This window comes from Ovis aries, chromosome 5, assembly GCF_016772045.2.
Source record: "Ovis aries strain OAR_USU_Benz2616 breed Rambouillet chromosome 5, ARS-UI_Ramb_v3.0, whole genome shotgun sequence".
In the NCBI taxonomy this organism is placed as follows: Eukaryota; Metazoa; Chordata; class Mammalia; order Artiodactyla; family Bovidae; genus Ovis; species Ovis aries.
The window spans coordinates 71,118,655-71,133,506 of NC_056058.1; the positions used below are offsets into that span (position 1 = coordinate 71,118,655).

At 35.7% G+C, this 14,852-nt stretch overlaps 1 protein-coding gene across 1 annotated transcript in view; it reads left to right on the plus strand.

The window, feature by feature from the left end:
• The first annotated feature begins 462 nt into the window (after positions 1–462).
• GABRA1 (gamma-aminobutyric acid type A receptor subunit alpha1) overlaps positions 463–14,852 on the plus strand; it is a 60,089-nt gene continuing 45,699 nt past the window's right edge. Inside the window, exons 1-3 of the mRNA XM_004009041.6 lie at positions 463–853; positions 3,184–3,272; positions 6,579–6,691. Of these exons, the coding sequence (XP_004009090.1) occupies positions 3,199–3,272; positions 6,579–6,691 (187 nt within the window). The 5' untranslated portion in view covers positions 463–853; positions 3,184–3,198. The remainder of the gene's footprint in view (positions 854–3,183; positions 3,273–6,578; positions 6,692–14,852) is intronic.

The window sequence follows — 14,852 nt, forward strand, 5'->3', positions numbered from 1 at the left end:
CCAATTCCCCACCGGCCAGAGCTCTTCCCTCCTAGCCCTCATCATTCGTGACTCTGCAAGACACAAGGACTCAGACGTGTGGGAGTGCGTGTGAGCGAGACAGGCGAGAGGAGAGCGCGCTTTCCACATGTGGAACCCTGCACCTCCCTGTCTCATCGCTTGCATCCATTCATATGCATGTAGTGGTTAAATATTTGATCAAAGGTGGAATAGTTATACTGATCGGTTGTATTTTTAATAGGCACACCTTAAAATAGAGGGTTCGTACATTGCAAGTGTGAAGAGATTCTGAGGAGAGTCCCTGTGCCTCTAACCCTTTCTACTCTCCCTCCTCCGTCTCTACTCCCCCCCAAAAAGGGAAAGCTTGCAGCAGATTGTAGAAGGATTTGAGTCTGCAGCTCAGAGAAGGGGATTAGGGCCAGAGCGGTGCAAGTTAAATTGTGCTGCAAATAAAAAATGGGCGGATTGGTCTCCAGATCCAGAGGCTGGTACCACCTTCCTTTCTAAAATAAAATCTCTCTGGCATGAAGTCACCGCCTATTTCACATCCGGTTTGCCCTGGGACGTATTACTACTGTCTTGGTAAAGAAAAATCTTTTGTTGTATAGCTGCAGATTGGAATATAGGGAAGCAAATTCGGGTGTGAAATCTTCAGCAAAGGAACACGCAGAGTCCATGATGGCTCAGCCCGCTCAGACCGAGTGAGTGAGCGGCGGAGCGAGGACGCCCCTCCGCTGCCGGCGCGCCCGGACTCGCGGACTCGCGGACTCGCGCCGGCTCCAAGCTCTCCACGATTTTCTCTCGCAGACTTTTCCCGGGTCTGGAGCGATCCTGTGCCCAGAGGGGGCCCAAGGTAAGTGCGGCTTCGGACCGCAGCACGCAGAGCTTTGAACGTGCCTTTTCCTTGCTGGAGAGACCAGAATGCAATAGGGAAAAGAGAAAGAGGGAACAGGACAAGAACCTGATCACATAGCAGGTAGACAGAACGAATGTTTTTTCTTTCAGGGTTAAAACCGCAGCGGTCTAGGAGCATTATCGTCATTATTATTATTTTCTCCGTCTTTCTTTTCTTTCCTTCCTTTGGCAGGCAGATTTGAATGTATTTCGCGGGGTAGGTGGTGACATGTTGTTTTGGTCTTTTTTTTTTTTTGGCAAAAGGGAGCTGAGGTGAAGTGGGGAGGGGCGTTGTGGGGGCATCCTCTAAAGTTAAGACGCTGGTATAGAAAACCTGTCTCAACGTTGCATATCTTAGGGAAGGCACTCTCCTTCTGGCTGCAAAAAAAAAAAAAAAAAAAAAAAAGCCTCTTTTCTCCTTTCCGGTGAACGCTGCTGAAATGCCCTCTGGTGTAGGGGTCTCTCCCATTCTGAACACGAAAAAACTCAAGTTCTCATTTGATGTGGGTGGCATGGAATATGGGTGTTTGGAGTGTGTGTTTGATGAGGCGAGGTTGAAGGTGGAAAAGGGTTAGGAGACAGCTTAGCGTTTCTCTTAAACTATTATGTTTGTATTTGCAAGAAACTTTCTTACTCAACAACTCAAGTGCCATGATAGGTTTGTTTTCCTCTTTTTAAAATGTCAGAGGAGGACAGAAAGCAATGGTATCTTGCTTTGGGGTTTTGTTTTGTTTCATTTATTCCTTCGGGAATTACCTTTCTTAAAAAATAAAGATCAACAAATATTAATAAGGTAGAGAAAGTTGTTTTTCCTTCATAACAGATGCTGAAGATTAATAAAATATTAATATAATTATGCAATTTAGATGCAATATTTTAACATGAGGATATTTATCCAATATTCCTTGTCCTATTCAACTCTTCTATGTTAAAAGCAGTCACTAGTTTAGGGAAAAAGTATGAATCTCACAGTTCTTATCTCTAGATCTAGACTGTCCACTCTAAGCACCTTAATTATGTTTCATTGCTTATATTGCCATTTGGAATGATTTTTACTGACATAAATGATCCCAGAGAGTGCGGAAAGCATTTGTGTAGATGTATTTAAAGGCATACCACATTAAACTATAGAGTGTCTCATGAAAAATATGCTTTAAAAGACTTGCAATCCATTAATCACTGACCCTCCTGAGGGATTCAGGGAAGTGCTAACAAATTTTACCTTGAACAGTTTCATAACTGAAATCAATTATCGCACATTCAAGTAAAGTGTTACCATATCTTCTCCTTCTCCAGGTAGAGCACTTATTTTTAAAAACTAACTGCACAAATAGGTTATAATTTTAAAAATTCTCTAAGCTTTCCAGACTCCTCCATTCCTCCAGCATCCCACTACCAAGTCGAAATTCAGCAATCAGACGGTGATTGATTGCACTTTACCTAAGAGGGAAAAAAAGATTCCCTTATTCATGCAAAGCAAAGCACTCCAGTTTCCATCTGTTTGAGATGAAACATTTTCTAGCAGCAACCCGGCAGGCAGAATCCAAGAGGGCTTAAAAGATATGTGTAGGCATGTTTGTGTGCATTTATGTGAGTGTGGTTTGTGTGTGAGAGACCAGCACATGGACTGACTATAAAGTGTGTCCTTTAGCCCCACAGAAGCATTAGTGAGCATATTTAACAAGGCAATCACAGGCAGAGAATTACAAGCACGACTTCAGGATTCAACAGTGTATCTCATGATTTTTTTTTTTTTTAAGATAAATAGCAGTTGCTTCTGAAATCAAGGTGTATCCAGAACCCCAAGATGAATTCAGTCATCAAAGCATAATAACCAACTCCATCACAGCCCCCAGACATGCTCTCTCTGTTGTAGACACCAGCTGAAGATTTTTAATGCACAGTGCAGTTGTGGGAACTCAAATCAGAAAGGTCAAATTTATCAGATGACAAACAAGAGGAGAGTAATTCAAACTATACTGGAAATATAAAGCCTATAAAAACAAACAACTCACAATTCTATGTTGAGCAATATTATCACCTGAGAGCATTTCAACTTGTATTCTTTTACAGGAGAAATTAAGACACTTATATTTCTGAATGGAGAAATGGAAGGGAAAGTGGAGAATGGATGGTCCAGGTTTCCATTGCTTCCAATGAGGTGTCATATCCCAGTGAGGTCATTTCCTGACTTCAAAGCATTTATCTGAACTGCCTCAGTCAGCCCTAGTGGTTATAACCTGATGTTTCTTGCAAGAGACATTGATCTCTACTTGTTCTACTTTTCAGCTGCACAAGCCCGCAATGAAGAAAAGTCCTGGTCTCTCTGACTACCTTTGGGCCTGGACCCTCTTTCTGAGCACATTGACTGGAAGAAGGTGGGGACCCTTTATTTTAAATCTGCATGAGAATTTCTGTAACTTTTCATTTATTCTTTCAGAGTGAAGAAAATTAACCTTGGATAAATTCATGACTAAGGGAATTAAAAAAACTTAACAGCAATAAAATTCCAGCTAATAAAGTAGAACAGTATGAAAAAATAATTATCTTATTTGCATGTTAGTTAGAATACACTTAACACGCTTTTGTTAAGGAATGTGTTAATTCACCATTTAATTCTTAAATTGAACTTTTCACTGCTTAGTTGTAACCGAACAAAACATGCAGTTTCCTAATTCATAAAAAAAGTTACCCCAATTAATATCTGCATACTATGTAAGTTGATTTTCCAACAAGAAAATTTCTAACTAGTTGCAAAGATCATAGAGTAACTTCTGACTATATGCAAGTAGAAACTTTGGAATAATATTTTTAATTTGAATGTTATAATTTTTTATAAATGCATGTGCATTTTGTTTTAAAACTATTACTTATATAACTAATAGAAGTAGAGTATACTAGACACATTTAAGAACGGTAGATAAAACTGAACTTTTCTATTTAAGTTTACTGTGGAGACAAGTTATGAGAAAAATGTAATAATATGATTAACTATATTCAAAATATTAGCTAATGATCCCTCAAGCATATAGATGTATTATAATAGCAAAGATATAAATGACCAAATATTTCAGATTCTCCTTTATCTGCTTTTATATTTCTAGTGTAATCTGTTCCTGTGGCCAAAGTCTTAGCCATATTGTAAAAATCTAAGATTCTCCATAATGTAACAAAAAGTGAACCCTTAGAGGTTAAGGCAGAGAGATGGAATAGTCTGGAAATATGAGGATTTAGGAGGATTTTTTTCAACTGAGAAGTTGTCCATTTTTAATGTTTGTTATTGTGCATGGTGAATAATGACTGCCAGATGAACAGGAAATGCCTTATTGTCAAATACTCTTAATCTGAGCAGTAAAAGGTTCCTCACTGCTTTTGAAACATTATATGAAGTGTTACTATTGTGATGACCTGTAGATGGAGTTAGTGCACAGTGTTTTCCTATATAGTGGCTCATACGGAATCAAAATCGAGTACTGTAACTGACATTTCTCTACAAATTATAGATTATATATTCAGTTTAGGAGACATTACATTGGCATGAGTGTTTAATAGCAAATAAATAATCTTGCTCTTCATTTTAGGCTTATTCTCTGACAATTACATAGTAAATGAGAATTAAAGATGAAGCATAATCTGATTAAGAAAATCACATAAAAGAATGATTATCATTCCAGTTGGCAGAGCAGAAATGGTTCGCTGGGAGGGAGGGAAAAGACTCTTTTGGCATTTGTATTCCAATCCAAACAATTGGTGAGAACAACATTTATAAAATCAAACCAGGAGGAGAAAAGCCTTTCCTGAATTTGACATATGCTATACAAAGGAAATGCAGGTAAAGGTAATAGACCACTCCATTTTGGGGGAATCATATTAGCAATCTAATATGCTCTGTCATGTCACTTCATCTCATCATCTCCCCCCTTCTTATTTTAGTGCTTCTTCCTTAGAATGCTTGATCAGGCCCTATTCACAACTCAAAGTGTGCTAGCATTTCTTTTCTACCTTTATCAAGATGACCTTCTAATATCCTTGAAAGATGCATGCATGGCAGTAGGTTTTATGACAATGAGTTTTTAAAAATAATTGCCTTCAGAAAACTATTTTTGCTTTACCGCTGTCATCTGCTAGTGAGACATCCTAGAAGACACAGAGCTTGCTGAAAATTTGATTTCAGAAACCAGGAAGATCTTTAATTTTGCCAAAAGAGAGTAAACCCTCAACCTGCATGGTATTAATATTGAATTTATGATACTGTGGAATTGTTTCAAAGAGGTACATTTAATATATTTCATATTCATGAATAGATGTTAGTTATAGCTTATTAAAATTTTATCAGAAAAGTTTCACATTTTACCAGTATAACATTAATTACCTAAATAATAGTGTTTGTTTTTTAATTGATACTTGATTATATTTCTTGCTTTTGTCAAATAAGTGAATCTTGGTTTCAACTGTTACTATTTTTCTTAGATTAATCAGTAATATAAACACACAAGTAAGAAGCTAAAAGCATATTACATAGAAAATATGAAAGTGATATTTTAATGTCAGTTTTTTAGTTTACACTCTATATTCATTTTTTCTCAAGGTCAGAGCTATCAATGAAATGTATCAGTAAGTGTGATCTATCCTAAAATAGAAGACTCTTCTCCCAAAGGATTTTGGAAGTGTCATCTTAATCATTACATAAAATATGACTTAAGGAGCATAGATAATAATGTGATTGATACAATAAATATATAATATTTGAACTGTGGTTATTACATGATCAAAATTCAAAGACTAGTAATGATAAGGAATTAAAAACTAGATATTCACATAGAAAGAATTAAACAGAAATAATTACTCTGATATAGAAGAATGAAAATAATGTCTAAAAGTTAAAGAAAACTGGATTTTAGTTCAAACTCTTCTCACAAATAGCTGTGCTTTTGTGTGCTTTAAAACAATAATCTTGCATTATCGCTTACTAAAACCATAAATTAAGAATATTGGCTCTTATCTTTTCCAAGGCATGTTTTACTTCTAAGACCAACAAGGACAAAAATTCAATTAATTAGAGGTTTGAATAGACAAATTATAAAAAGTTTTGGTTTATTGGTTCATAAACCTTAATGAAATAGAAATTACACACTGATGTGAACAAATAATTATCATAAGTAACAAGTTCTATTTTTCTCATTTAAACACCTGAAAGAACATAAAAAATCACAAAAGAAACATAGGAAGTGGACGAAGGAAGGGATGTTGGTAGATGCAATTTTAGGATTATGCTACATATTAAATGAAAACAAAGCTATTAATTATTTTGGTAGCTCCTAAATACTTTTTTTTAATTTGGGAAGAAGTTTCCCAGATTTCGGTTTTTCAGCATTAATGTTCTTGCTTCCCCAAGGAAAACATGCATTACAACTTTGTACACACACTGAGAATTACAAATGTAAAGAGACAACTCATGTCCTTTAATGTTCCTTCCAAAGTTAGAAATATTAGAATGTAGAGCATATCATCTATGAGAACAAATATAAGAAAATGTTAAGAATTAAGCTATGATATTTTTTTAATTTTACAAGAAGGAATTTTCAAATTAAGATTCAATAGAAAGGAAAAAATTGCAGAAGGCTTTATTTGGAAAAAGGTTTTAGTCGAAATGTATAATTTAGCTATTGCCTCTGATATTTCAGCTATGGACAACCCTCATTACAAGATGAACTTAAAGACAACACCACTGTCTTCACCAGGATTTTGGACCGACTCCTAGATGGTTATGACAATCGCCTGAGACCGGGATTAGGAGGTGAGTAGTGTTATTGTGCTTTATTTTAGAGAACAATATTAAGCCTTTACTATTAAAGCATTGCTTCCCTCTACATGGTAAAGTAAGAATAACAGCATGTAGTGTAATGACTCATCCTATTTTCAATAGATTGCCCAATGTTAATTCAGTTTTCCATGGTCATCCCATGCACATACCCAAACGTGATAAAAGGCAATTCAAACTTCTCATGATGTCATGAAAGTAATGTTACATTTACTTGACATTCATAATCGTTTGCAAGTATGATTTGATTTTACAAGGGAGAAAGGCGGGTAATATTCTCCCTTCCAGCCCAAAGACTGCATTGCTATTTCATTCCACATTGCTTTGTTTGCATTGGATTCCATTAAAATATTTCTGAATCTGTTGCTGTAAACATTTCTTGTGGAATATTACAGACTAATCCACTATTTTGTGTTCGATTAACCCCATCTTTGGGACAAAAGGTGAATGAGATAGATGGTAGTATTTTTTATCTCAGTGCACTTAAACTGTAATTTTCTGTAGTAAAAATGTATTTTTCTTTGTATACCAGTTAATTCGTTTACTAATGAATTTCTACTCAGGAAGAAGATAGCACTTAATAATACAATATTTATAACAATAGAAGCAAATAGTACAAGACATTACACGCTTACTTAAATAGCCTTTGAATAAGATAACCAGCCTATCTTATTTAGTTAAGCAAAGAATAATGAAGTCAAAACAAAATATTGATCTCAGAGTAAAACAAATGAGGCAAAGAAATGAATTATTGTTCAAAGTCACATAAGAAACTAAGGTTATTATCTATGACTCCCAACTATAACTTATGCTGTACTTTCTCCAGAGCATTTGTTGAAACTATTTAATAGCAATATTTAAACTACTATGAAATGGCAGTTTTAAGAAATTCATCTCTTCTCCATCTAGACAGCAAAGATATGCAAAGAATAAGAAGCTTAAGAATTCAATTTGTGATTTTAAAACAGAATGGTAACATGGATTTAGAATCTTCGTTTTAAATCTTTAGGTAGTGTGATCATAGGGGTATGGGACGTAGGTCTGCTTTGAAGCCGCCAAATGCCCTTAGTGTCTCAGAGGTTTGACGGAAACTCCTTTGTCAAAGGCACAATCCAGAAATATGTCAAAGGTCTTACCAGGTGTCCTTTCCTATCAATCTCAAGCATTCATTCTAGGACATGCTATACAAATTCCTCCAGGTTTGTTGTATTCCACTTGGTTTCCCCTTACTAAGTTCTTTGAAAAAGTATTAAGGAATAAAATGTATCAGTCACAAAATAGAGTGCATAAATAACTGTGCTGTATTAATATAAAATCTGTGTATATCTAAACATCTAGAGTGGTTTCAGGAAAACTGTCCTTAGTTTATAAAATTTGAAATAACCTGCAAACACTGCAGGTAGTGGAGGAACGGACAAAAAGAAAGTCAGAATAGTGATAATAACTTTTATGAATGGGCATGCATCTGATTTCTTTACCTATTCATCTTCCTTCTCCATATCAATCCATAGAAAATCTGCAGAATTTTATAATATATCTAGAAAATCTTATCTTCTTTCTAGTTTAGGAAATTGCGTTTAATACTTTAACATGTGAATATGAGTATCCTCTTAAGTTCTGTGCATAGTTTTAAGTTTGCTAAACAATTTTACACACACACATACACACACACACCTTCGTTAATAATCAGCTATATGGTCGTATTGTTATTTGGAGTACAGATAACACACCCATGACTGCTCATTTAAACTTAATTATGTATAATAACTTTAATAAATGTGTATATTAATTCTTTAATCAAATATCGTGTAAGCAAGAAGCATTTCACCTAATCCTCATATGCATACCTAAGTCTTGGAGAGCCGCAAACCTCGAAGATATATAATACAGACTCAGAATGAGTTGAAAAGCTACTCTTTCAAGACTCAAGATGGTGAATTTATGATACAGAAACAACAACATTAATTCAGGCAGCAACTTTCATGGAATCTATTATCTATTTAACCCCCTCAGAATAACAAAAATGTAAAGAACAGAGTAGTGGTAGGCTAAATATAGATAAGATATATTCTTTTTAATTGAAGTGAATATAATGTCCTCTACCATAGTAGAGGATTCAAGGGCTCAGGAAAAAGTTTTAAAATGGGCCTTCTTTATTCTCTTTAAAAAGAATTTTCTGATATTTGTGATTTCTGGAAATGGTGATTTTGAGGTTATGATAGACATGAAAACAAATTTAAAAGTAGCCTAAGTAATTTACTCCATTTCTATTTTATGTGTCATCTTAGAACATACTGCAATTAAATCTGATGGATTTGAGATTTATGAAAGTTTTAATTCTAACTTAATTTTTGTCATTTTTTGGATTGCCTTTTCAGTTTTAAGGGATATAATGGGATGAGTTTATTACCCTATCTCCAGAGTCATTTACATGTTTATAAGTACATTTTGAGAATGTTTATCTGCCTTTAGAAAAATACAGCCTTAAATATTAAACACAGTTTTTAGATATTTTATAAACATAATCAGCTATAGAATTAGAGAAAAATGTTAACATCATGCATGATATTTAGATGCTATAAATTGAAATTATCTATTACAAACATTTCTACAGAATTATTTAATTCTATGTCTTTACCATAGATTTCTGGTAAGCTAAGTTTAACATGCATTCTGGTAGCTCTCCATTATAAAAATCAATTTTTTACATGATTCATTTGCTTTTCAATGCAAAAACTATATAGAGGCAATACTTGAAAGATTATCATTAGCTTATAAAGGGGGTAAAAATTTCCTCATAGTAGGTTCATGATCACAGCTGGAATAATCTTTTCTTGCAAGAGAAAGGAGCCCACTGTCTTCTTTATTATGATAAAAGTCTGGTTTTATAAAAATAACAACATTGTGCAGAAGGCAGAGATATTTTGTTCTGAATGCCTTGATAAAATATAGAAATGTGTTGTTAAGCTAAGACTTGAGACTAATGTAAGAAACTCTGGTACGTGCAGTTTCATCATGACCTGTTTTTTAGAAACACACACAGCATCCAAAGGTGTAATGTTACTCATTGGAAATGTACACCCTAGATCCAAAAATTAAGAAACAAATACATAATATGGTTCATCCAGATGACAGGAGGTTGCAATTATTGTAATACTATTTTTAAAAGACTATCTTTTCAGGGTCAAGAGCAATCCTTAGGGGGAAAAAAATTTAAGGACAACATAAAAAATGATATCCTGGAAGGCTAATTTAAAAAAGAAAACACTAAAAAGGATAGTGTGTGGAATTCTAGTAATATCCTCTATTCAGGGACATAAAGAGAAAAACATTTGGCAAATTCATATTTTAAGTACAAAATTAAGGAAGGAAGCTTTAAATAGACTTGAATTGAAATAGTCTGTAGCCAGAAAATAAAATCAAAATTGTCAGTGATTGTTGAGTTCATTCTCGTCTAATATTGCCTTCTTTGAGGGCAAGGTGTGGAGGGCTCCTTCTTCCTTGCAACCAGAGAGGGAAGAATCTTTTTGAAAGACTCGTGCCTAAAGCGTGGTTCCCACAAAAGAATAAAATGTTTGAGGAAGGAGAGGACATAAAATCCAGGGAAAAAAAAAGCAAGATAAGAAAGGAAAGGTTAGAGCAGAAAGGAGAGCGAGAGGGTATTGAAAGAGGGTATTCAAACTAAGAGAAAGAACGGAGAAAGGTGAGAGAGCTGGAGAAGGCAGAGGAGGACAGCTAGAGCGCCCGGTGTGGGAGAGGCGTCTGTGTTCCGAGGCTGGCTAGGCTAAGGTGTTCCTTGATTAATCAAGGTTCCTCTTTTCATTTTAAATCAAGACCAAACCAAACACCTTCTGAGGAAATCTGTTTTCTCAAGGTTTCTCCTTATTGGCTGTGAATCTAAAACTAAAGAAGCCTAAATTTTCTCCAACTTTCTAAAAGAGTAAACGATGCTCCCCCCACTCCCCCCCAACAAATAATCCAATCTGGGTAAAATTTCAGCCACTATCACACTGGCTTTCCCTGCACTCTAGGAGGAGGGGTAAGAACAATTCAGAAACAGAGATCCAAAACTGCATTCTGAAGAAAGTTTTCAGGTTTTTAAGGAGAAGCAGTGTCCTTCCAGTAACATCTTTCCCGCCCTCTCTGCCCCACCATTTAGACAGGCTGCCCCATTTAGACTCTTTGCAGTGAAAGAGTGCCCCTGTGTACTCATTATGTGACAAACCCAGATGGATGGGAGAAGTAAATAGGTAGGTAGGGATGTAGGTAGAGAACTGACTTTATTCCTGTTGTTGTTTAATCACTGAGTCGTGTCTGACTCTTTTGCAACCCCATGGGCTGTCCATGGAATTTTCCAGGCAAGAATACTGAAGTGGGTGGCCATTTTCCACTCGAGGGGATCTTCCTGACCTAGGAATCAAACCCGAGGCTCCTGCCAGGTCTCCTGAATTACAGGCAGGTTCTTTACCACTGAGCCACCGGCGAAACTACTTATTTATTCCTACTATAAACCTAACATATTTAGTTAAGATTTTCTTCTTTTTCCTGTGTTACAGAATTGGGTTGTTGTTTTAGATTTTAGTTAATTGAAGCTCTCAGTTAGATGAGTATATATAACTGGAATGTAGCTGGGATTTTCTCTCAAGGTATTTGAGCACTGACATACCATGTGATAAACAATCTATGCCTCAAAACATACTCCTTATCTTCTTGATTTTCCCAATTTTTGAATTTTTATGCCTGTATGAGACCTTTTAGACTTCCTTTAGCCTAATTATTGCAAGAGATCTCAGCTTTAAGATAATAAGTATCTCCCACCAGGCAAGGAGACTGGACTGGATATGAGTGCTGCTGGCAAAGTGGTATTGGCTTCTTGGGGAACTGGCATCTTGGGCTGTGTTTCTTTATGTCAAAATAATTCAAGGTGGAACACTAAAGAGCACTCTAAGGCGAAAAAAAATCAGATTAACTTCTGTGAAATTTTGTGCCACTTTATAAACTTTAGGTAACTATGATCTTTTTTATGTTTTTATATGCTGTGTGATGTTGAAATCAGAGGCAACCATTTTATCCATGTTCACTTAAAGCACATATTTTGTATTTATATTAAAAAGCCAGAATTTCAAAAATTTAGAGGACAAGATATTATGTCACAATATATTCACTTTCAATAAAATTACTGACAGTACCCCAAAACAAGTTAAAACATTAGATTTCTCCAATATTTGTTATTGCTTTTGATATATTTACTTTACCAATTAATAGCTTTTCTTGTTAACTTTTGAAATTCCACTCTAGAATTCTTCTTTTTGAATTTGCTATAGCTTTGTCTGGTGCTTTTAATGCAAGGTGTGGAGCAGATGCTCAGACTTTGGCTTAATGCAGTCTATTTCCACTGAAATACTATAACCAGACAGTCCATAATTCAACTGAATTTTAGAGGAAGAGCAGTTACCAAAGACACAGGAAAAACTGTTAAAATGAACAGAGAACACCTTTTAACCTTTACTGGCTGAGGGATCCAGTCAGCTCATGAAGCCAGCTTGTCTAATGAATCCAAGTGAGATGCCCAGAGGAATGTTTTAGCATATTTAAAAACTTGCTGCTTCCATTTTTCCTTTTTGTGTATAGATCATTGTGCCAAGCACTTCCTAAGATAAAATGTTGCCTCTGAGACTATGCTCAGGTTATAAAGGCCAAATTATTGGTAAACGACTGCAGTTTATATTTCGTGCACTTACTTTTGACCTTTTTATATACTTAACATTTCCTCTCTTGATACTAGAATGAATGTAAACTACTAAATATATGTGTGTGTGTGTGTGTGTGTGTATAAATATATTCTTTAGATGGTTGGTGTTTTACAGCCTGAACTTGAGTTCTTAATTTGAAAAATCGTATTTGTAGTGTTTCTGAGTTGAGAATCTTCTTGTTCATAGTCATGGACTCTGCCATTTTGAAACACTTGAAACTGAGTCCTAAGTGGATGGCATATCCCTCCAAGATTATTATCCTCATATAACTAAAATTCTATAATGGGAACAGAAAGTATGATGCCTCAAAGCTATTGCATATTAGGCAATTTTTTTTTATATATTAGGCAATTTTGATCAAGACTTATATAGACTGAAAGAAACCCATTTCTCCAGTACAGCAATCACATCCTTTTCTAAAGCTTTGCCCTCTCCCAATAGAAATGCCATGATATAAGGAGCTAAGGAGGGACATTCTCAGTGGAGGAGAGATGAATGTCTGCTGTAATATGCTTTACCTTTTTTCCCTGGGAGATGCTTATATCATCTGAGTTCTGGAAATCTGAAAACACAAAAGGACCAGGCATTGGCTAGACATTTCTTTTTTTTTTTTTTTAATTTTAATTTTATTTTACTTTACAATACTGTATTGGTTTTGCCATACATTGACATGAATCCACCACGGGTGTACATGCATTCCCAATATGAACCCCCCTCCCACCTCCCTCCCCATAACATCTCTCTGGGTCATCCCCGTGCACCAGCCCCAAGCATGCTGTATCCTGCATCGGACATAGACTGGCGATTCGATTCTTACATGATAGTATACATGTTTCAATGCCATTCTCCCAAATCATCCCACCCTCTCCCTCTCCCTCTGAGTCCAAAAGTCTGCTATACACATCTGTGTCTTTTCTGCTGTCTTGCATACAGGGTCATCATTGCCATCTTTCTAAATTCCATATATTTGTGTTAGTATACTGTATTGGTGTTTTTCTTTCTGGCTTACTTCACTCTGTATAATCGGCTCCAGTTTCATCCATCTCATCAGAACTGATTCAAATGTATTCTTTTTAACGGCCGAGTAATACTCCATTGTGTATACGTACCACAGCTTTCTTATCCATTCATCTGCTGATGGACATCTAGGTTGTTTCCATGTCCTGGCTATTATAAACAGTGCTGCGATGAACATTGGGGTACGTGTCTCTTTCTATTCTGGTTTCCTCGGTGTGTATGCCCAGCAGTGGGATTGCTGGGTCATATGGCAGTTCTATTTGCAATTTTTTAAGGAATCTCCACACTGTTCTCCAAAGTGGCTGTACTAGTTTGCATTCCCACCAACAGTGTAGGAGGGTTCCCTTTCTCCACACCCTCTCCAGCATTTATTGCTAGCAGACTTTTGGATCACAGACATTCTGACTGGTGTGAAGTGGTACCTCATTGTGGTTTTGATTTGCATTTCTCTAATAATGAGTGATGTTGAGCATCTTTTCATGTGTTTGTTAGCCATTCGTATGTCTTCTTTGGAGAAATGTTTATTTAGTTCTTTGGCCCATTTTTTGATTGGGTCATTTATTTTTCTGGAATTGAGCTACATAAGTTGCTTGTATATTTTTGAGATTAGTTTGTCAGTTGCTTCATTTGCTATTATTTTCTCCCATTCAGAAGGCTGTCTTTTCACCTTGCTTATATTTTCCTTTGTTGTGCAGAAGCTTTTAATTTTAATTAGATCCCATTTGTTTATTTTTGCTTTTATTTCCAGAATTCTGGGAGGTGGGTCATAGAGGATCCTGCTGTGATTTATGTTGCAGAGTGTTTTGCCTATGTTCTCCTCTAGGAGTTTTATAGTTTCTGGTCTTACATTTAGATCTTTAATCCATTTTGAGTTTATTTTTGTGTGCGGTGTTAGAAAGTGATCTAGTTTCATTCTTTTACAAGTGGTTGACCAGTTTTCCCAGCACCACTTGTTAAAGAGATTGTCTTTACTCCATTGTATATTCTTGCCTCCTTTGTCAAAGATAAGGTGTCCATAGGTGTGTGGATTTATCTCTGGGCTTTCTATTTTGTTCCATTGATCTGTATTTCTGTCTTTGTGCCAGTACCACACTGTCTTGATGACTGTGGCTTTGTAGTAAAGCCTGAAGTCAGGCAAGTTGATTCCTCCAGTTCCATTCTTCTTTCTCAAGATTGCTTTGGCTATTCGAGGTTTTTTGTATTTCCATACAAATCTTGAAATTATTTGTTCTAGTTCTGTGAAAAATATTGCTGGTAGCTTGATAGGGAATGAATATACTACCCAAAGCAATTTAGACATTTCAAAATGTGATTTTCTACTCCATATCCAGATTTAGCAGTTGCATCACCAACCATCACCAAGTTGC